At 39.7% G+C, this 24,439-nt stretch overlaps 3 protein-coding genes across 3 annotated transcripts; 2 read left to right on the forward strand and 1 right to left on the reverse strand.

Moving 5' to 3' along the window:
• Nucleotides 1–513: 513 nt before the first annotated feature.
• On the reverse strand, nt 514–7,518 carry LOC124641045 (cell division cycle 7-related protein kinase-like). The gene is made up of 8 exons (XM_047179054.1): nt 7,181–7,518; nt 6,796–7,021; nt 6,468–6,561; nt 2,898–3,040; nt 2,710–2,821; nt 2,039–2,525; nt 1,799–1,977; nt 514–981 (listed from the first exon to the last, which is right to left on the reverse strand). Exons 1-8 carry the CDS (start codon nt 7,305–7,307, stop codon nt 841–843), a joined length of 1,509 nt encoding a protein of 502 aa, XP_047035010.1. The 5' UTR covers nt 7,308–7,518; the 3' UTR covers nt 514–840.
• A 2,660-nt stretch (nt 7,519–10,178) lies between these two features.
• On the forward strand, nt 10,179–11,071 carry LOC124638941 (CDGSH iron-sulfur domain-containing protein 3, mitochondrial). Its single transcript, XM_047176118.1, has 3 exons — nt 10,179–10,351; nt 10,525–10,751; nt 10,830–11,071. Exons 1-3 carry the CDS (start codon nt 10,301–10,303, stop codon nt 10,960–10,962), a joined length of 411 nt encoding a protein of 136 aa, XP_047032074.1. The 5' UTR covers nt 10,179–10,300; the 3' UTR covers nt 10,963–11,071.
• A 4,325-nt stretch (nt 11,072–15,396) lies between these two features.
• On the forward strand, nt 15,397–17,269 carry LOC124642778 (THAP domain-containing protein 2-like). Its single transcript, XM_047181421.1, has 3 exons — nt 15,397–15,592; nt 16,134–16,308; nt 16,424–17,269. The coding sequence occupies exons 1-3, from the start codon at nt 15,522–15,524 to the stop codon at nt 16,649–16,651; spliced, it is 474 nt and encodes a 157-aa protein (XP_047037377.1). The 5' UTR covers nt 15,397–15,521; the 3' UTR covers nt 16,652–17,269.
• Nucleotides 17,270–24,439: the final 7,170 nt, after the last annotated feature.

Here is a 24,439-nt window from a genome sequence, read left to right on the forward strand (position 1 = left end):
TCGCCCCGGACCATGGCCTGAACCAGGGCCGGACGCGAAAGGTCGCCGCCGCCTAAAGCCTCGACGAGGACCCGGCGGTGCCCTTCCCACGCAGGGCACTCCTGAACTGTGTGGTCCACCTTGTCCTCGGGGCTATCCGCACAGTAGTGACACCCGGGCGCCTCCTCACGACCGATTCGATGCGGGTACCTCTCGAAACAATCGTGTCCGGTGTGGACCTGCGTCATGCGGTACGTGAGGGCGCCGTGACTCCTCCGAGCCACTCCTCAAAGAGGGGACTTACCGCCACTTTGGTGGCGTGCCCACCTTGCCCTACCTGGAGTGCAATTCAAAACCGCGTAGGCGCGGAGGGGCGAGGCGGCCTGCGAGCTGAGGTTGGCCAGCTGTGCCGGCCAGAGGCGCGATTTTACTAATTTTACATACGACATACGATTCACATTCGACTGAGATCCAATCACGACTCAATTACATTGATTGAAGCGTATGTGTTAAGGACAGAAATTAAAAAACAAATTTCTTAACTTAGATTTTAATATAGAGGTTGTTTACAATGAGGTAACATAACAACATTCTTCTGAACACAAGTGTAAAGGCACATGGTATGAACATTAAATAAATAGTTCGTGCACAGATTACCGTGCAGCTTGTCGGTATTAATATATTTTGTACTTGTTATAAAACTTAAGTTTACTTTGAGATCTCCATTACAACTAAGCAACAATAAAAAACCTCACTAACCTACCACTCCACCATGTACCTACGTCTGGTGTTTAGTACGAACGTGGAGTCACTTTTCCAGCAATAGTTAATTCTCAGAATGATTTGGCAGCTCTTGTATGATCAGTCGGCGAGGAAGGGGTGCGCGAGCGCGGCGGCGGCGGAGATGCGCGAGCGCGGGTCGGGGTCCAGCAGGCGCGCCGCCAGCGCGAACGCGGCGTCGGGGAAGCCCGCCACCGACTGCGCAGCGCTGAACTCCTCCGCCTGCCATCACACCATTCCATGTTTCAAATCATGCCACTCTCAGGGTCCGTTCAGAAGGCGCTCGGTGTCAAATAAAAAGAGGAGCCGACCGGCTCCGATCGCGTTATTTTTCCCGCTCTTGCAGACGTTTAGAGATTGCTTGCTCTTTCAGCCGATCGGAACCGATTCCGGTCTGTGTGAAGAAAAATGCGCGCTGATGATCTCCGAGCCGGTCTGTCTGAACGGACCCTTAGGGTTCATACGCACTATGCCGGTAGCCGCATTACGGCTAGCCGCGCGGCTGACCGCAAGATGCGGTTGCGAATACGGCCAGCACGGATCGCGGGCAGACGTGCGGTTGAAGAACCGTTGCGATTTGCGGTCATGTAGATCCATTTCAAAGATGGACGTGGAAGAAGTTGCAGCTATTTACTACTTTTGCATACGTTACGTAAAGAAAAAAACAAAGAAATAAGTACTGGGTGCGTCCTTATTTGCAAACACGAGATGAGATCAAGCATTTTGCAATATTTTTCGAAGAACTAAAAAACAGTCACTCATGGCGGGCAGCCGCAGACTGAACCGCACAGTGCGTATAGCAACGGAGCGGTCTGCGGGTAGCCGCATCGCAGTGCGCACAGAAATGAATATTAGGTACGTACATAATTATTGTGCTTGCCGCGTGCATAGTGCGTATGAACCCTTAGGGGATAAAAGGTATTTTTTACTTGATGAGTTCCTACTTATTAAATTATTATTAATTGCAATATCCTACTCGGGAGGACTACTACTATTCTACTTGAGTAGTATGGAATTCGAAACTGTAACTGTGTAATACCTTTTTGATTTCATCACGACACAGGCACTGATTCCGCGGTAGCCGACATCGCGTGCAGAGAGGCGCGCCGGGCTCGGCCCCCGCCCCCCGCGCCTGCCCCGCGCCCTGCCCGCGCAGCCAGGCCGCCAGCTTGCGCAGGCACAGCCCGCGCCGCGCCGACGACGTCACCACGCGCCGCCCTGCACACACAGTGGTCAGAGCCGCGCCGCCACCGCGCTCCCGGCTGCGCGCAACACGTACCCAGCGCCGCGGCCGCCCGCTGCAGCGGCTCCGTGCCCACCAGGTCCGCCAGCTCCGCCAGCGCCGCCACGTCGTCCCCGGCGCGAAAGAACGGGTACCGCGCCGTCAGCGCGCTCGCCAGCACCACGCCCGCCGCCCACACGTCCACCGCAGTCGTCTGGTGCGGGTACTTCAGCAGCACCTCGGGCGGCCGGAAGCCCTGCGTGCCGGCCCGCGGCGCGCGCGGCGGCGGACGCGCCGAGCACGCGCCGCACACGCCGCCCGCGCCCGCGCACGCGCAGCGCGGCGGCGGACGCGCCGAGCACGCGCCGCACACGCCGCCCGCGCCCGCGCACGCGCAGCGCGGCGGCGGACGCGCCGAGCACGCGCCGCACACGCCGCCCGCGCCCGCGCACGCGCAGCGCGGCACAGGCGGCGCGGCGCAAGCCACGGGCGCGCCCGTGCTGAGGTCGAGCGCTACTCGCTTGGCAGCTGATGAGGCCTCCTCCTAACATACACTCGTATTTCTTAACTTACTCCGGTAGCTGTTTAAGTCACTTGCATTAGATTCACTGAATGTGTAAGCTTCAGTCCTGGATTTATGAATAGGCCGCGGCTAAGGGGCGGCAGCGTCACAGGGGCGGCAGATTTCAGAAGATAAAAAAGAAAATGAATATCAGGATACCACATACCTCATCACGAGGCCGTTTTCGTATGCCATTGGAGTGCGCGGGAGGCGGGGCAGGAGTCTCCTCAGGCGCAGGACAAAGGCGTTGTGCCAGACCAAAATCAACCAGCAAGTATCTGGAGTGAATAGATAATTAGCGCGACGATAATTAGAGCATGCGGCGTGGAGCGGCGGGGGGTGGCGGGTACGCACCGGCGATTGTCGCGGTCGTACAGGAAGTTGCTGGGCTTGACGTCGCGGTGGATGACGCCGAACGAGTGCACGTGACGCAGCGCGATCATCAGCGCGCGCATGTACTGTCGCAGCTCAGCCGCGTCCATCTCGCCCACGTACTCCTGCACACACATATCGTATTACATGTTAGTTGTCACACCTCTTCTATTGAAAACCGAACTAGTCCACATTTCGTCACACGCCACCTATGTGTGGTTCCTATAAACCAGCCTTTCCCAAAGTGGTCGATAACGCCCTCTTGCGAGCGCTACAGGCCTAGAGATAAGTGACCCAGAAAAAAATGGGGGCGTTGTGTAGAGGCTTCGAAGTTCAATTTGTTTTAAGTAGGAAAAATGGGGGCGCTAAAAATTAATTTATTCTCAAAGTGAGCAGCAGCCAAATTAAGTTTCTGAACCGCTGTTATAAACGAACGAAACATTTTTTTCGCTTGCGAATCTTTGTTTTTTATTAGGAATCAAGCATTATTCAAATGTTTTAACGAAGATTTTCAGCCTACTTTGAATAAACTTTAGATTTTTAGAAAACCTAAAAATACAACAGGAGCGCGATTCTACTAATTTTACTTAAGCGACATACAATTCACTTCCGACTGAGAGGTCCACGACTCAATTACGATTGAAGCGTATGTGGCATTCCACTATTTTTTTCTTTTAAATAAACGTTTTTATACGTTTCTGTGATTCAATTATGAATCATATTGTCTGCAAATTAATTACGATTGCAATATGTAGAGCAAACAGCCGTATAGATCAAATGGCAGACCAATCGAATGTCATTGGAAAACGATTGGTCTTATAATCATCGGCACGAATCTTGAGCGCTGACCTTCACCGGCGCAGAATTGATTTATTGGGTCCCTTTTGTGGTATGAAGTGAGGCGCGGGGGTGGGATAAAGCGGTGATTGGCCCGCAGCGCATCGCGTCAGAGCCATCACTCGGGATTGGTTCTTTGCTAATAAACATGCCAGATTAAAAAAGGGCCAAAAATATAAATGCTTCATTTATAGAAATCTGCTGTGACAAGGCGCATAAAGGTTTAGATGCGCGCCTATTATCGCGCCGGATTTTTTTTTCAATAAACGACTGCAAAACAATTATTTATTTATAACAAAAAGATATTTTATGAGGTTATGAAAGAATGCCTATTAGTTTTGGGGTGAAATCTTGGCATAAGAAAAAAAACCGGCCAAGTGCGAGTCGGACTCGTGCACGAAGGGTTCCGTAAATTACAGTTAAATCAACCTATCTCAAAAACTATAAGAGATACTTTGATCAAACCAAAAATCGTTGAAAGAGTTAATTAGCATGCATCACCTCTATTTTTTTTAGAATTTTATACCCCGTAGTTATAAAAATAGAGGGGGGGGACATACTTTTTACGACTTTGAGAGCTGATATCTCAAAAACCGTTCACTTTAAGAAAAATGTTTTTTAGAAAACTTTATATCATTTTAAAAGACCTTTCCATTGATACCCCACACGGGTATGTACATCGAAAAAAAAAAATTCATCCCTCAGTTACATGTATGGGGGGCCCCACCCCCAATTCTTTTTTTTACTATTTAGTGTCATATTTTTGTAGCGGTTCATACAACACATATTCCCATCAAATTTCATCACTGTAGTACTTATAGTTTCCGAGTAAATCGGCTGTGACAGACGGACAGACGGACAGACGGACAGACGGACATGACGAAACTATAAGGGTTCCGTTTTTGCCATTTTGGCTACGGAACCCTAAAAATCTTCCGGACACAGTTGAGACAGCAAAACAACATACAATGTGAAATAAAACATTTGAATTGGATGAGGGATTACTTAAGTAGTGACAAGAAAAGATTCAGAGATCAAATAAATAATACGATGTTACAAAAATAGTAAAAAAAAGTAAATTATCATAGCCAAAAATGTCTCCAATCCATGCAAAATGTCATATCATTCAAATGTAGAAAAGATAGGTTATTGTAACAGACAGCCCCTCTGTTAACACACACATAACAGTTTTGTACCTAAAATTATGTTTAGGTAGAAAGGGTAAAACGGGACGGGATGCTATTGTTTTCGTTTCTCTGTGCGTCCGTCCTTCTGTCACTAGGCTGTATCTCATGAACCGTGATAGTTACGAGTGTTGAAATTTTGACAGATGATGTACTTCTGTTGCCGCCATAACAATAAATACTGAAAACTAGAATAAAATAAATATTTAGGGGTGCCATACAACAAACGTGATTTTTTTGCTCGATATCGAACGGCAACAGGTAGATGCTTGAAATATTAACAGAATAAATTAATAATGTTTTATAATTATGGAAGGTTTTATAAATAATAGTACGGAACCCTTCGTGCGCGAGTCCGGCTCGCACTTGGCCGGTTTTTTTTATATGTATACAAATCTTTCTCATTGTAATTTGTAATACAGTGAAGGCTGGTAAAGTGAGATTAGTGAGACTTCAAGGTTACAGGGCAATATCGTTTCACTTAAAGAGATATTCGACTTAACCTGTGTCTCAGATACTCCGGTATAAATAAATGTCTGTCTCATTTACAGAGGGTTCCATTAATAGAGATCAGAATACAAGTTATTTCACTTATAGAGGTGTGATCATCAAATAAAATAATGTGTTTTGTATATATTACAATTGGCCATTGGGTAACAATTTAAAACATAAATTTTATCATAAAAAATGTAAAGAACAAAAATATATAAGCATGTTTATACAAATATGGACACAAAATGTCAGTTATGAAAATCCGCCATTTTAGTTTGTCTTTTGGAAATATAAGCCATCGGACAATGAAAACAATGGTATCTCAGTTAAATTCACTTATAGAGGTGACTCTGATGAAAAAAGAAAATAGCAATAATAATATATAAATAATGCCGGGTCACTTTTTCACACACGGTCGGTTAGCCCTATGGTAAGTTAATTATTAACTTGTGTTATGGGTGCTAACACAACTGATAAACTACATATAGCTACATATATACATATTTATAAATACATATCATAACACCCAGACCACAGCCAACAAGCATGCTCATCACACAAATGTCGACCGAACCGGGAATCGAACCCGGGACCTCAGGTTCGGCAGTCCGGCATGGTGACCATTGCGCCATCGAGGTTGTCAGTCCTCCAGTCCAGTTATGGAGGTTTTTCTCTTATCCAGGTCCCACTTTACCAAGTTTCACTGTATCTAAGCAAAGTCGATTAATTTGGTTATTCTGATTTTCTTTGTCTTGGTCAGTTCATATTAGGTAAAGAAATTGCATACACATATTTTACCTACTCTATGATAAAACAAGCAAGGGCTTCAAAAAATATATATATTTTTGCGGTAAATAAAAATCAATATAAGGCCATTTAATCCTATTTCAGCTTTACAGGTACTTTTAAGACCTAAATATGTATATAATTTGTCTGATCTCTGAATCAGAGCACAAGTGTTCTTTTAAAAATAAGAATAAAACAAAAATTCAGGCATTATCAAATAGCAAGAATTGGTTTAAATTAAAAATAAACTTACTGAAAATTTCTTATGAGGTATGTAAGGCATGATAAAAACTATAGTATCTAAATTGCGAAGGCACAACTCCACTCCTATCACATGGTCTTTGCCTCTGAAACACAATAGATAACAAACATCAACGTTAATCAACTGATAAACTGTCATGTATCTCACTAGATACATGATGCATTTGTTCTAAATAAGATGAAGAATCACCTTCAGTCCATGAATGTCCTCTGCTAAACATGGCCGTCTGGGATTGATGCAAAAACAGATCAAGAATACTTCTCAGTAAATATGTTAGCACAACCACAAAACTTGTACATTATAATCTGCATATACTAACCCAATATCTTGTAGACAGCGAAGTTCGTGTTCTATCCTAGCAGGATGTGCAGTGGGCACCAGGTGCTTGATAGCAAACCATCGCTTCTCGCTGTCGGGCAGAGCAGCGTGCTGCCGCAGCGAGCCCAGGTACACTGAGCTAAATGTTCCCTCTCCAATCTTGCGATGAACTTCAAATATTTTATCCAATCTTGGAAGCTTGTGCAACAACTCTTTTATCTGATGCTCTATAAAAAACAAGGAGAGGGATCGTCTTAAAATTGAATTTACCAGGCACATATCTGCTAATGTCCTTAACCTCAAAACATTATTTTATGGAAGAAGCTATATTCCACAGAGCAGGTTTTTTATTGTACAGCATATAACTTCCTATCGATTACACTTACTTTCTGTGGCATCTTTAGAATTATTTTGATCGTCGTTTTTCTTTTTAAGGATCTCATTGAGGCCATATTTGCGTGTTTGTAACACTTCTTTTTGAACTTTAACTTCAATACCTTTAATTCTAGACATCACTGTTTCAAAATATTCATTCTACAATTCCTATATCAAATATTTTTATTTTTATTCTAAAACAGTATTATAATTTACGTGTTGCTGTTTGCCTGTTATATTTTTTTTATTTTTCACAACACAGCTTTTTCTGATACTGATTGATTGCTTGTTAGCAGTGTCAAGTGTCAATATCAATCAGTCAGATTCTTTTTTTACGTGACAGTGACTATTATACTATATACCTACCGCCCGTCAGTCAGACTTTGTCACTTTTGTCAGTTGTCACCACAGGTCATAGACGTAATATAAGTAAACAGGACTGCGCACTTCTAACCAAAAAACGAGCCGAGTGAAACGTCAACGTTCTCTGTTCATTCCTTTACATTTTAAATCACATCTAACGAGAAAAAACTAACATACCAACTAATGGATTTCTTGATTTTAATAATGTATTTTTATAAAATAGCTACTAAACTATAATATTTTATACATATAGATTATTTTTATACATTTGAACAAAAATAAAATACCTCAAATGTTTTGAGTTGTGTACGCGGAAAAATGAAATGGTGCAAAGAAACGTAAAGTTTGTGTTTATTTATATTGAGGTTATGTTTGTGTCCGCGTTCGAAAAGATTTGATGCTTTTTCAAAAAACTTAAATTAAATGAATGTCTATAAGGTTTGTGTTGTGCGAGACTGTGGAAATACGACCATTAGTGCTCTAAATAAACTGTTCATCCACGTACCGCTGAATAAAAATCTTGGTTATTGATTGGCAAAGAATTGAGCGACCATAAAAGAGTCTACTCTTGGCAGATTGGAACTATCAGCTTTCATAAATCGTTTCTCCGTAATTTTTTAGCAGTTGTATCACTTAAATGCAATTAACACACAGAACTTCACAGAAGCAAGTAAACAAAACATTCTATTTTTATTTATGGCAATCCATGTCGATGCAAACGTCGACGATTCTGCCAATGACAAGTGGAAGGAGAAAAACAAAACATTAATTCTGAGGTTATTTCAATATATCTGTCACTGTCAAATACTTGTCATTGTCAAATATAGAAAGGATGACGTCATCGGTCTCTTCTCGTCGTTTTTAATGGCATGACGTCACAGGCTCTAAATTAAAATTTCATAAATTAATTAAAAAAAATATATGGTCAGTTATAAATAATATACTATAGCTTATCGTGTTTCTAGTTTTGTGAACTTTCGGTGCATTTATTTAATTTTAACTAAATGAATACAAGGAAACAACCCTATTGTTTTTTGGGAAGACAAAACTGTTGATCATAACATTTTTTAATGCTGGCATGGTGTTAGAAAGAGACAAACGGCCTCCGTTCTAACTATCCCTCTCGGCTCGGATTTGCCTCTGTGTATTATGCAACCAATTTAGTACCTTATTGCGTTAGAATAGAGTTCATTTTCGAAAATATATATTTTGAGAGTACGCAATCTTGTTTAGTACATTACATCTATGCCACAGGTTGTCACGTTGTCAGTCTGGTATGTCCATAGACATAATATTAGTAAACAGGACTGCGCATTTTTAACCAAAAAACGAGCCGAGTGAAATAGTTAGTACGGAGGCCGTCTGTCCCTTTCTAATAGGGTGACTATGAGATTAAGCTATGTGAGACCAATCCGAGTTTGCTAAGATTATTAAACACAGATTGGTATTGAAGTTTTAACTTACGCAGTTTGTGACCTTAAACTAATAATATAGGCTTTTAATAATTAGCAGGAATTAGCAGTAATAAAAACGGGAAGATTTGAAGTGCAGACTGATTTTTTTGTATTTTTGCTTCACATATAGACTGCTGAGCCATTTATATCGCCTTTCTACATTTTTTTGGGAAGCTATAACAATAGTACAACAGTTTTAAAATCCATCACCCATATTTTGACTCATAACAAGAATTCATGGGCACCCTAGTTGTTTGATTTACGAAAATGTTATTATTAGCTTACCGGTGGAACGATATATTGCAACCACCATAGGATTCACTTTCACAAGTATAAAAGCAACACTTTTTCACCATTTCAATAATTTGAATTGATTTAATACAAAAAAATATAAACAACATTTTAAATGCTGATTACGCGCCAAGAATGTTCAGGGTTACCGCTGGAAAATAAAAAAAGCAAAATAAAAATTTATGTTGTTTATGTTTTAAGAATAAATACGAATAAATTATATAATGCGATTGTTCTTAATTTGTTGACTTACAATATTGTTAAAATAAGATAAAAATATAAGTGATTCAATTGTTTTTTTGGGCAAAAAAAACTTGATCACAACATTTTTTTATGCTGGCAAGGTGTTAGAAAGAGACAAACGGCCTCCGTTCTAACTATCCCGCTCGGCTCGGATTTGCCTCTGTGTATTATGCAACCAACTTAGTACCTTATTGCGTTGGAATAGAGTTCATTTTCGTAAATATATATTTTGAGAATGCGCAATCTTGTTTATAGTATATTACATCTATGGGTATGTCTATCATATAGATCATAATAGAATCCTACCATTGACATATACCTACTAATATTTCCTTTTTTTTTAATTTATATTTCCTACTAATTAATATTATAAATATATGAAAGTTTGTGAGAATGTATGGATGTATGTTTGTTACTCTTTCACGTGAAAACGGCTGGACCGATTTAGTTGAAATTTAGTATGTAGATAGGTGATACTCATCGATATATAGAATATATGTCAATGGTGATACTCTGGATTCACATAGGCTACTTTTTGCCAACACACCACGCGGGCGATGCCGCGAGAGCGGAAGCTAGTGTAAAAATATTTTTTTGAACGCATTGACTTGTAGTTGAACGTAGTATCCATAGACTCATAGAGTATAGATAGTATTTAGTATTATATATAGACTACATACATACCTATGACATCGATCGTATTAATCGGGACCCGAATCACAGTAAATTGAAAGATTACTTTTAAAATAAAATTACATTTTATTGAAGAGTCCTTTAACAATGTTTATTAGGAAATCTACTCAAATTTTACTTACGAAGTCTCTAAGAACGGTAAGTTCATAGTACCCAAGACATGTATCTGTAATTCATTTTGTTTTGATTGGGAACTTCTTAAAAGTATTTAAAATGTAACTTTACTGAGTCTAATATAACAATTAAACTAGATGATTGACTCGTAGAAGTATAACCCAAAACTTCCTTTGAAACGTAACCTATATTTTTAGGTCAACTATGCCACCAAAAGTTCTAAGCCAGAGATCCCAAAGAATCCTTTAGCTTCAGTGTACTCAGCGACCAACCAAAAAGATACTGGTGTTGTATATGATAAGAAACCTTTTAAGCTAACCCTTGAGGCAGGGAAAACATACCACTGGTGCCTGTGTGGCCGATCCAAGGCACAGCCACTGTGTGATGGTACACATAAGGATATCTACCTCAAAATAACACAGAGGTAAGTTGTGTGTGGGTTGAAGTACTACTAACTACTATTCTGGAGTACATTAGTAACTAAAATGATAAATATTTGCAGGCCTGTCAGATTCACAGTGGAAAAAACCAAGGACTATTGGCTGTGTAACTGTAAGCAAACGAAAAATAGACCATTCTGTGATGGAGCACACAAACAGAAAGATGTTCAAGAGGCTACGACTGTCAGACTGTGAATAGAATGCAGGACACATGGCTCTGAGTGTTGTGGAACTAGTTGCATTATATTGAATACTTGTGTAGTTTTAGGGAGTAATTGTAAATAAATTAATAATTGAAAACCAATTTTGTACTACAATTTTCTTAAACATAAGTTTCTGCCACCAGTTTCATCCACTTCTCGATGGAAGTACTTTGCTCATTAGCTGAATTTTGTAGAATTTCAAGATTTTTCAAAATGTCAAATTTGTATAAGAGACGAGTTGTAATCGGCACTGCTAACATTAAATTGGTTTTGTCGCAGTCCAAAGTACTGAGACTCCTCTAAATTGTGTTTATTTATGAGAAAGGGATATTTTAAACCGTGTGGGTACAATATCTAAACAATAGAACACTTTACACAAAAATACAGAAACTCTTAACATTGCCATCAATCATCATCATAGACCATTTAGAGCAGGTGCAAATTTGATCAAAGATGCATTGTTTTTAAAAAATGTTTTGATGTAAAAGAAGGGTCCATTAATCATTAATTAAAACTGCACTATCAGTTTTCTGAAAATCACATCAAAATCTTTTCAAAACGCCGACGAACTTTCTACCAAGAATTAGTCCAAAGCAAGGTTTAACCAGTTTCTTAGCATTTATCCAAGATTCAAATTTAGAATACACTCTCACGCATGCTTGGCTAACCCTTTTGATGCTAGTAACATCCTACAGTCATTAAGACACTTTGAAATACACGTAAAGTCCTTAAAACCAAGATTTCGCTTAGGTGCCCGCTTTTTTTGCAAAAGAATGTATTATATGAAAGCATCAAAGTTTATTTCTCTTCCTGAACTAAATATCGGAAAAAAGTGAAGAGTAAAGCATTATTTTGAATGTTTGTAATTGACTAACTACGTTTAGATAAAGATTAGTAAAGAGAAAAGGACTATTATAGATATACGGTCTGAAATGGAATTCATTGGCAATATTTTTACCACGTGTTCTACTGATAATTGATTTATCATTTAGGCGTTTTTTCAGCCCAAGTACATAATCTTTATTCACTCAAAAGACAGATACATTATTTACTATAAATACTTTAACAAAAAATATATAAAAACATTCACCTAGACAGTCCCATTGTGTTGCTGAATGAGGTGGGAAAAATCTTTGAGCGAATCATCGCCGACCGCCTTATTCAGCATATAACCGGAGAGGGGCCGGATCTGGCCAACAACCAGTATGGTTTCCGCAAGGGGCGTTCAACAGTTGACGCGATCATGCGCGTGAGGGTCCTGGCGGAGGAAGCAGTCGCCCGGGGCGAGGTGGTCTTGGCGGTGTCGCTCGACATCGCCAACGCGTTCAACACCCTGCCCTGGAATACCATAAAGGAGGCGCTCCGTTATCACGGAGTGCCAGGGTACCTCCGTCGCATAATCGGGGCCTATTTGTCCGAAAGGGCTATCGTGTACCCGGGTCGAGAAGGATGGGGTCGTCGTGAGATGACGTGCGGTGTTCCTCAGGGGTCGGTTCTCGGCCCTCTCCTGTGGAACATTGGATACGATTGGGTCCTGCACGGTGCGCTTCTCCACGGCGTCAGCGTGATATGCTACGCTGACGACACGCTAGTAACAGCACGTGGGAAGACGTACCGACAGGCGGCCATTCGGGCCACAGCCAGTGTCGCGCAGGTCGTGGGTAGGATCCGGCGTCTTGGCCTCGAGGTGGCCTTGCACAAGTCTGAGGCCCTCTGCTTCCATGGGCCGAGGAAGAAGCCACCTCCGGGGTCTAGCATCGTAGTAGGAGGGGTCACCATCGCTGTCGAATCGACGATGAAATACCTCGGTCTCGTTCTCGACAGTCGGTGGGACTTCGGGCCGCATTTCCAACGTCTCGCTCCCCGATTGTTGACCGCAGCTTCTGCGCTCTCACGCCTGCTGCCCAACCTCAGGGGACCCAATACCTCCTGCCGGAGGCTCTATATGGGGGTCGTGCGGGCGATGGCGCTCTACGCAGCGCCAGTGTGGGCGAACACCCTGATGGCCCGCAATCTTGCAGTGCTGCGAAGACCTCAGCGAGCGATGGCCATCAGGGTCATAAGGGGATACCGTACGATATCCTTTGAAGCGGCATGCCTCCTAGCCGGATCCCCACCATGGGACCTAGACGGGAAAGTCCTCGCGTCACTCTATACATGGCGCGAGGAAGCAGTGCAGCGGGGTGAGTGCCTCGTGCCTCGACAAGTTGAGGCGCGCAGGGCAGAGCTACGCCAGGTGTTAATGGTGGAATGGGAGCAGCGACTTGCGCGACCCACGGCAGGGCACGCCGTTGTCGCGGCGGTCAGGCCCGTTATGAAGGAGTGGCTGGAGAGAAGCCACGGCGCCCTCAGCTTCCGCCTGACACAGGTTCTTACCGGACATGGGTGTTTCGGAAAGTTCCTGTGTCGCATAGGCCGGGAGCCCACGCCCAAATGCCACCACTGTGGGATCTGCAGCGAGGACTCGGCGCTGCACACGTTGGTGGAGTGCCCAGCATGGGCAACGCAGCGCCGTGACCTCGCGGCAGCAGTAGATGCTGCGGGAAGTCTTTCGCTGCCGGCTGTTGTGTCCTGCATGGTCGGCAGCGAGGAAGGGTGGAACGCCGTCGCCTCCTTTTGTGAGGATGTGATGGTTTTAAAGGAGGCGGCGGAAAGGGAGAGAGAAACTTCCTCTCTCCCCGCCCGCAGCAGACGTGGTGGGCGTCGCAGGGTGGCTGATCTCCGGCCACCATAGGGCGCGGCCTGCGGGCGACAGACTAGGGGCGTCTGTCGTCCGATCAGAAACAGGCCTCGAGACGGTGGCGTTGTGTTGCGCGCGCCTCTCTCAGTGGAGTTTGCTGTGGCCGCTGGGTGACGGCCACAGAGGTTGACCGGGCCCGCCTTTGAACATCTGGCGGGCCAATACCTGTCGGGGGTGCGGAAGAATGCTTTGGCGATACCCGTGCCCTCGACAATAGGTAAGGTAGAATTCTCCTAAGTTAATAATGTCAAAATCGAATAGAAATCGAATCGCAATATGATCGCAATAGCAGTTTTAACCATATCGGGCATTCTGCTACTAATAAAAGACCAATCGTATTCGATTGACATTTGATTGGTGTGCGATTGGTCTGCTATTTTGGTAATTTTGGTCTTTACGGTATTTGCTGTACAATCATTTTGCAATCGTAAATCATTTGCAGACAAAATGATTCATTATTGAATGACAGAAAAGGATAAAAACGTTTATTTCAAAGAAAAAATAGCGGAATGCCACATACGCTTCAATCGTAATCGAGTCGGGATCGGATCTCAGTCGAATCGAGTCGAACGTGAATCGTATGTCGCTTAAGTAAAATTAGGAGAATCGGGCCCCTGAACGAAATCTGAGCTTTTTTGGACTCCTACCCACACGCCAGCTACCCACAAATCTGTCAGAACTTGATCGTTGTCACATGCACTCACGTCAGTTACTGACTACATTAAAAACGTGCCGTGTTTGATACCTCAGAGTTTTTTTATTGTGCGTTAGATAACCAAAACTACTATGGATTATCGTAATACAGGTAAGAACAGTTTTATTTGTTATGATTTACTAATGTTTACGTGTATTTTTAAGATTCAAAATCAATTTTTGAAGTTCAACATTTTTAAACGTTTTTTTGTATGAATTCTACTATTCTCAGGGATTAAAGTTATCCTTCCGAGTGTTTCCGGGTAACGATTTCTGTTGTAACGTATTACAAAATCTGTCAAGTGATAGATATTACACACATTGGGTGCTACTTTTTGCTACTTTCGACAAAACTTAGACTTTTCTGCTGGTGTTAGCTAAAAACCATTAACCATTATTTTCAAGCAAAGTAGCACCCAATGTGTGTAATATCTATCACCTGACAGATTTTGTAATACGTTACAACAGAAATCGTTACCCGGAAACACTCGGAAGGATAACTTTAATCCCTGAGAATAGTAGAATTCATACAAAAAAACGTTAAAAACTGTTGAACTTCAAAAATTGATTTTGTATCTTAAAATTACACTTAAACATTAGTAAATCATAACAAATAAAAGTGTTCTTACCTGTATTATGATAATCCATAGTAGTTTTGGTTATCTAACTCACAATAAAAAACTCTGAGGTATCAAACACGGCACGTTTTTAATGTAGTCAGTAACTGACGTGAGTGCATGTGACAACGATTAAGTTCTGACAGATTTGTGGGTAGCTGCATCGAGCTTAGAATTATAAGGAGACGCCGTTTTGATATTGACGTATCTATAGTTATATAAATATGAAACAAACTATGCAACATAGTTCTGTCTCACTCTTTCTAAGCAGATAAGTGTATTTGAAAACAGGGACAACAATATTTTTGTGATTGCGTAAAATGGTGACATTTACTTTTGAAATCCTTCTGCGTGCCATATCTGGCCATATGGCCATATATGTCATGGTAGTTGTGCTGTCAAATAGGTGCTCTTCGTGACTTATTTTTGTTATTTTATGTGTGTATTTTACGTGTTTACTATTAAGACTTTACTATTTCAAGACTGAATTTATCAACGAGTATGCCTACGTGTTGTATCGTGAAGTGTCGTGCAAGTAAGCACAAAAATCAAGCAGGATTTTCTTTACACAGGTTAGTAACCAGTTTTTGCTAGATTCTACATAAACTAATTCACATTGGATAAAAAATATGTTACGGAAACATGAATTGATGGTGAAAGTACTTATATTTAAGTTTATTTCTGTATAAAAAGCTATATTTAGAAATAAATGTTGTTTACAATAACATGTCATATGGCATAGTGCTGTACAGTTGTCATAACTGTATCGATATAATATCCACTTTTATAATTCAGCTTTTACTAATTTTAACAACAGAAGTTACTGTTCCTAAGACACTGAGCCCTCAGAGTTGTGTATTATGTTGAATAGAACATCTCTATTTTGTTATTTACTTACTTACTTTTTTATTTATCTTTTCATCGCGGTATTACTCGCGTCCCGACGGATCCAATTCCCGTACGCGAACAGTAATAGCCTATACCGGGTAAAGTGTAGCTTTCAAATCGGTCAACTTGTTTCGGAGCCTATTCAATCCAAACAAATAATCAAAGTACCTATCTATAGATAAGTTCAAGTTTTGATGTTCTTTAATTAAAAAACTTTTTTTGCAGGTTTCCTATACGAAATGATTTAAGGACAAAATGGTTAGAAGCTATTGGTGAGGAAAATATTAATCCCAGACATAAATATTGGTATGTCTGTTCGCTTCACTTTGAAGATAGTTGTTTTAATAGAACACTGGATATCTTAAGATTACGTGACAACTCTGTTCCCACATTATTTTTGGTAAGTCTTAAGATAGTTTTTTTTTTTTTTTGTTAGACAAATCCTATGTAATTATATTATTAGTACAGTATATCTCTCCGTTCAATCGTTATTAAAGGAATATTCTTTTTTTCAGACACCCAAAGAAGGCCCCCAAGAGTCGTTGGTTTTACATGATATTACTAACATCAGAAAGCATAATGATACTGCCACATCAACTGATGTGTTCCCATTATCCTATGAAAATATAAAACCAAAGCATAAGGAGTTTGTTTCAGACGAAAGAAGAAGGAAGAAGCAGACTGTCCGTCATAAAGAGGTATTTACAATGGTCCTTGTAAGGGATAGCAACATTAGTAATTAAATTAGAAATATATAGAACAAATGATTCTTAAATTATACATTTATATTTATAGTAAGTGTATATATTACGTAATAAGTTAGTTGTATGATGTATATATATTTATTATCAAGACATTGTAAAAAGTTATTTGTAAATTAAAACATTTGTAACAATTCTTAAAGTATATATTATCTAGTTTGTATTTTAAATTACCACAAAAAATAAAAGAATACGACTTGACCACATTTAAACGAGCACTTAGAGCCCTCTTGGTCAAAAATTGTTACTACACCATTAATGATTTTTTAAATGACAATAACTTAGAAACACCTTGACATACGCCCTGTTCTCCTAATATTACATACTTACTGTATCCTTACTTGTTATTGTGATGTGAATATTTTTATTTTTCTATCATAACTTTGACATTGTAATTAATTTTGTTTGTTGAAAATGCATTTAATTTGATTTTGTTGAATATTAATACATGAAAATTAATGTATGTGATTAATACTACAATCTTCATACCTGACATTACATTCATACGCCTTCTGAGGCAGATTTTGGTGGTACTAATTTTATTAAAATTGTGAACATATTTAATACCCAACATGTATATGAATAAATAAATTAATTTGATTTGTATGTCTTTTCTTTTTGTGTATAAGTCCGGGTCTTTATGAACAATTTCAACTTTCTAAAGTGTAGGCTAAGGCTAGTATTTTAATATTTTTTAAGGGAGTTTGGTACTATAGGTTTCTTATATGCTATGTTGCTCGTGGATAATGTAGCTTTCGAATGGTGAAAGAATTTTTAAAAATGGTCCGGTAGTTTTTGAGCCTATTCATTACAAGTAAACAAAGTTTTCCTCTTTATAATATTAGTATAGATTTTAAAAAAGAAAGTTCAGTTTTCGACTGAGTATGTATGTAGTAGCATTACATAGATATGTAGTATAGATATGTAGTATCACTATATATAAAACACAGTCGCTTTTCCTGTCCCTATGTCCCTTTGTACGCTTAATTTTCATAAAGAAAATAAAACCATAGAGGTGAAATATCTTACACCAACTAAATGCTCTTTACATATATATTTACGGACATACCCTGCTTCTTTATACCTACAGGTGATTTTTTTTTACCAGATTGTATTGATTGAAAAAGTCAAGGCTTTGAAAAACAAATGTCTCACACAGCAGAAAACAATTAAACGTCTCAACGAGACGATTCGAAGGCGTAACAAAAAGATAGCCAATTTAGCAGATATTGTAGAAGATCTTAAGAGAAAAAATTGTGTCAACAGTGAACAAGCTGTAGCTATTGAAGATTTAGCGGGACCAAAAGACTTTTTGAAAAGGCAAGTTATGAAGTCTAAAGGTTTGCCTACACCTCGTATGTACTCCGAAGAAATCAGAAAGTTTGCATTGACTTTACATTTCTTGTCCCCTAAAGCTTACAATTATATAAGGCAGACTTATAACACATGTTTACCCCATACAAGAACTTTATGCAAATGGTACCAACACGTTAATTGCGAACCTGGATTTACTAAAGAAGCATTTGACACATTAAAATTCAAGGTGCAGAGAAGTACCCGGCCTATAATATGCTCATTAGTTTTCGACGAAATGGCCATAAGAAAGTCTCTGACCTGGGATCCAAGAGATCAGATATTTCATGGTCGAGTTAATTTAGGACACAATCTAGATAGTGACAGTACCGAGGAAGCAAATCAAGTACTAGTGGTCTTGTTGACAGCTATTAACGACTCGTGGAAAATTCCCATTGGTTATTTTTTCATAACAACCCTTACCGGCGAACAAAAGTATATTATTATTGGCACAGCTTTGAAGTTATGTCAAGAAATAGGCGTAAAGGTAGTTAGTATTACTTGTGATGGACCTGCCGCTTAGCATGTTTACGTCATTTGGCTGTAATCTTTTCCGACAGCAAGATATTACCAGTTTTGAATATGGCACTCGCGTTCACGCTTTTATTGACCCTTGCCACGCGATAAAATTAATAAGAAATGCATTTGGCGAACTTAGAGTGTTCATAGACTCACTCGGGCGAAAGGTAGATTTCGAATATCTAGAAAAACTTCTTGAACTTCAAGAAAAACAGGGCCTCCATCTTGCTAATAAAATTAAAAAACCTCATATATTTTACCAAAAACAAAAAATGAAGGTAAAACTGGCGACACAGCTTTTTAGTAGCTCAGTAGCAGATGCACTTGATTACTGCCGTTGTGAACTAAAATTAAAACAATTTAAAAATTGTGATGGCACGGTGAATTTTATAAATTTAATGAACAACGTATTCGACGTATTAAACAGCCACTCCATCCGTCCCCCAGGATTCAAAAAAGCTATGTGTCCTGCCAATATTGGTTTAATATCTGCTCTATTTGAATGTGCGACAAATTACCTGAAAAGTTTAAAATTGCCATCAGGTGAACTTGTAATAAATTCCCGAAGAAAAACCGGCTTCATTGGTTTAATTGTTAATATGGAAAGCGCTTTGTCGCTTTATCGTTACCTGGTCGAAGACACAAAATTGCTCAAATACATCCCCCTCTATAAAGTCAGCCAAGATCATTTAGAGCTTTTTTTCTCGGCTGTGAGAGCTAGAGGGGGTTTCAACAATAATCCCAATGCTGTTCAATTTCGCGCAGCTTACAAAAAGTTATTAGTGAGAGCTGAGATTCGCGATGATGGCATTGGGAATTGTGCTCCACTAGAGCAAATTACTGTACTAAATTGCTCTAGTAAAAATCCGGTTTTAGCTATAAATGAATTGAGTGATAGAAAGAATTTCATAGATATCCCAGAGGATCATAGCGATTTGTACGATACGTATATGCAATACATTTTAAATACCACAGCTGAGACGTACTCTGATAAAGTCATCGAATATATATCTGGATACGTCGTTAAAAAGTTAATGCGTAGCATTAAATGTGACGTTTGTGTTTCATTATTAATTGGGGAGGAAGACATCAATAGCCTCATTTATGTAAAAACAAGAGGAGGGCTGAAATATGCCTCTTGTAGCGTCATAGATATAATTAAAAAAACAGAGAAACTCGTGAAAACTCATTTAGATTGTAAAATTAAACCTGAAGTCTATTATCTATACATTTTTAAATTTATGTGTGAATTTTATGAAATTAATACTTTTTTTGACTGTGATCCCAATCACAGTACTAACCACAAGTTCCTTTTGATCAAGTCAATAATTAAAACATTTTTAGATATAAGATTCAGATACTACGGTTGTAGAAGAATTGAAAAACTGTCTCATAGACAGTTTTTTAATAAGCTTATATTGTTTAGAAATGAATAACTTTGCTCACCCCGTTTGGTTTATTATTTATTCTTGGGTCAAATTTAGTAATTCAAAATTCACCCTCTTCCTGTCAACCGATTAATCTGAAATTTTGTATACACCTTTAATTCCCATGACAATACAATATAGTAATATCAATAACATTGTAAATCCAATATGGCCGCCGGCACAAAATTGTTTTGTACAATCGATTAATACATAATTAGCTCCATTTGCATTATATAACTTTCTCATGAATAGCTTGAAAACGATTGTAAATTATTGTATTTTTTTTAAGAGAGTATCTACTTATGGCGTTTCTTGCGGATTCTTCTTCATAAGACCGAATCTTTGGCACCCTGCAACTAGTCTGACGTGAAAGAACTTTCATAGGGCTATTTGAAATAATATCCATCCTCCATCCTCCGAGCCTTTTTCCCAAACTATGTTGGGGTCGGCTTCCAGTCTAACCGGATGTAGCTGAGTACCAGTGCTTTACAAGGAGCGACTGCCCTGCCTGACCTCCTCAACCCAGTTACCCGGGCAACCCAATACCCCTTGGTTAGACTGGTGTCAGACTTACTGGCTTCTGACTACCCGTAACGACTGCCAAGGATGTTCAATGACAGCCGGGACCTACAGTTTAACCCCTCTGCTCGACAAGATTTTGACATATGACTTTACCGTTGATTCGGCGGGATATTTTGAATCGCGACATGGAAGTCAAAAATTTGTACTAACTTTCAACACATGAATTCTAAGTCCGTAATGCCTGATCAGAAGTATTTTAACTATAACTTTAGAGCTCACTTATTTGAAAACAACGTGCAAAGGTCAAATGGGGTCAGTTAATTCAGAAAAAGATAATAATTACGGTGTTTTTAAGTCTATCGAAAAGTTAGGCATTTCAAATTTGGTGAAAACTTACCAATAAGTAATCGCATCACTTTCTCAAACACAACACAAACGTCATATTTATAACATTTTCAATCCGTTGCAATACATTTCGTGCACTTATTTATGTTCAATAACTAAAAAATCAGCACATAAAATACACAATAAAAATGAACAATTTACAAGATCAGTCAAGTCACAGACAAGTAGAGTTTGGAATGGAGTATTTTTTTTTTCAATCAGCGGTGTGCATTCGATACCTAAATCGGAAATTTATTATAAATAATCGAATACCAATTTTATATATACCTATTTTTTAATAGCAACTTATTTCAATTTTATTTATTAATTTTAAATTATAGGTTCAATTTGTTTTTGTTTTTAAGAAAAAAGATATTTAAGTTTTTAGCATTAAATTTTTATATGTATTATTTATTTTGGTGTTGCGTCATTCGTAATAATTTTTAACTTTAATTGAATTTTTATTACCTATTACGGAATTTTAATTTATTCTTATATTATTTCTCAACAATTCTAACATTTTTGTTTCGGCGGAGGGTATGCGGGTGTTCTGAAATATAATGCAATTTGTAACTACCAAAGGTATGTACTTATTTGATGATGAGAAACAATAATAATAATTGATTGATTTGCCCCGCAGGGCATCTGAGGCGGATGACGGGGAGTAGCGACCCCGCGGGGCTATATATCCGAGTGCTCCAGGGAGAGTATACTGTCCCCCATCTCCGGCTTGTCGGAGTGAAGCATGACGGGGGAGAGGTCTCCCGCCTCTTGGCTTGCCTTCACCGGCCGGTCAGAGTGGAGTCGCTAGAGTAGGGTTAGCAGCCCGCTCGGAGGGTAGGTGCCTCGTGGTAAGTGGCGAGTGGGCCGGTGATGCTGGACCCACAGGGAGCGCGTGATCTGCGTTTAAAGTCCGCCGAGGTATCCTCACCCTTCAGCCGCTCATGTACCTGTTGCCCTCTTGTTGCGATTTAGCGACTGATTCCCGGGGACCCAGTAAGTGAGTTGGCGAGTCTCCACCTGCCATTTTTACGTGTATTTATTACATTGTTATCGGCAGGTGCCATAGTTCCCGTAGTTTCCCCATTCCTAGTCCACTAGCATCCCATCACAATAGCCCAAGTAGTTTTCATCCATAGTTAGCAATAGTTTAGCACAGAACCGGGCATTGTCCTTGGGTACATTTCTATAGTGTATACAGGGATAATCGTCGGTTTTGTGTCACCATTTCATTAAAGTTGTCTCAAAAGGGCTTCAGCGTGTTGGCTTCAGCCCCACGTTCGCCTTCCAAAAATCCGGGACTCTGTAGTCCCGTGGTCGGTTAGAGACATAATAATTGATTGATTTTAAAGTCACCAAATATTTTTAACCGAATCCCAAAAAGGAGGTGGTTCTCAATTTGGATTTTTGTTTTTGGTCGAAAGGGTATATTCCCCATATTTGTTATTAGGTCCAGGATCTGATGATGGAAACCTTGAGAAATCGAGGGCAGCTCTCGAAAATTGTAAGCATAGATAAGGTTATAACTTGACACTCAGATGTATATCTGATAACACTATGAGACAGTAAAGGTTTGGAGCTGACCTGATGATGGAGACCAGAGAAGGTCGAGGGAACTCGACAACCGTACTTCTCTCGTCTCCATCTCCTTCACTGTTGCAGAGGCCTCGTAAATACGAATAATATAAGCACAAACACGAGAAAGTTTAAATATTCAGTTGTCGAGTTCCCTCGACCTTCACTGGTCTCCATCATCAGGTCAGCTCAAAGCCTTCACTGTTGAATAGTGCTACCAGGCAAACACCTGAGTGATAAGATTTCAACCTATGTATTTCTGCAACTTTCGAAAGTCGCCCTCGATTTCTCAAGGTTCCATCATCAGATCCTGACCTAATGATAATGGGACCACCTCGGAAGTACACGCTATCAAACAAAAAAAGAATCATCAAAATCGATAAATAAATGGCTGAGTAATCGCGTAACAAACATACAAAAAAAAAACGGTCGAATTGAGAACCTCCGCTTTTTGGGAAGTCGGTTAAAAATAAGTCGGCGGCGGCCATCTTTCCATCTTGGACCAGCTTTCAATGAACAGCGAACTATTTGCCCCTTCAAACAATAAAATCGTCATAAAATTTTGCGATAACTACACCTAACTACGGCTCTCGTCAAATAGCTTTGCCGCTCAGTTAATAAGTTGGAAGTAACGAATCGCCATTAAGTTTGGCAGATCTACAGGAATCCTGCACATAAAACACCCGAAGAATAAGTCTTCATTTGCCGTCTTCAGAAACCCTAAAAACCGAAGATTTTTTTTATTCCGGCTACAACGTATTTTCTACCACTGATTTTCTAGCATTTTTTTTTAAATAAATTAAGTCATTTTACTTTTCCTAATTTATTTTCAGATTATGGTAAGTATACAAAAGTGCAATTTAGTAATATTATAATATCAAATAATATAAAATTATTAAATCGATTCTTTATTTTAACGAATCGGATCATTCGATGCAAAACTTCTATCACCGTCGCCATCTTGTCTATGCGTCTTCAAATTTAAAAAAACAACTAATGTAAACAAACATGGCGAGTTCGATCAGAATTCCCGGTAATTACGATTGGATTTTAAAAAGGTATATTTCTAACGGGATGCTAAATATGAAAGGTTTGAATGCGTAATAATAATTTACATTTATTTAGTTATTTTATTTAGTACTCACAAATGTGGTTTGATTGGAAAGAAAATAAATATGAGCGTAAATAATTAGGAAAGTGTATGACTGATTCGCAGACCCCAATTGGGGTCTAAACCGAGCTTACGGTGACATTGATGTTCAGACCCCGATTGGGGTCCGCTACGGATTTGACGGTTAACGTGCCATCCGAAACACAGTCATTGGTGTCTAAGATATACTTAGAAAGTACATACAAACTTAGAAAAGTTGCATTGGTACTTGCCTGACCTGGAATCGAACCCGCGCCCTCATACTCGAGAGGTTGGTTCTTTGCCCACTAGGCCACCACGCTATTTGAAATAATAAATAATTAATAATTACTTTGCCTGTGTTTTTTTTTTTCAAAGGTATCACCCTACTGAAATAACTCCTCCCATTTGGTTGATGTTGTTGAGGTTATTAGTATCAGTGAAATTAATGTGATAGTTAGTTCTATGACGAAGAAATTATTTATACTCGGTTATTTTTAAGCACCCAGTAAGACTCGTACGTACTTCTAACTAGAATACAATATCGATATTTGTTGAATCCGGTAGCGGTACAACCCTAGTAATGGCAGCCATTTTAGTTACGACTGCAGACTGACAGTAGGTGTGCACGTTTTTTTCGTGACATTTCCTGTCCCTTTATTTATATGTCAATGGGTAGCTGGCGTGTGGGTAGGAGGAGTCCAAAAAAGCTCAGATTTCGTTCAGTAGTTACCTGGCTGGCTAACAAGTAGAATTTTTTTCTTTTATGTGAAAGTTTGTTTTTACTAGTTTCGCCCGGCTAAAAGTGCAAAATACCCCTATGTGCAACGGTGAATATTTGCACAGACATAACCAAGTGGC

This window comes from Helicoverpa zea, chromosome 2 (genome assembly GCF_022581195.2).
Source record: "Helicoverpa zea isolate HzStark_Cry1AcR chromosome 2, ilHelZeax1.1, whole genome shotgun sequence".
NCBI lineage: Eukaryota > Metazoa > Arthropoda > Insecta > Lepidoptera > Noctuidae > Helicoverpa > Helicoverpa zea.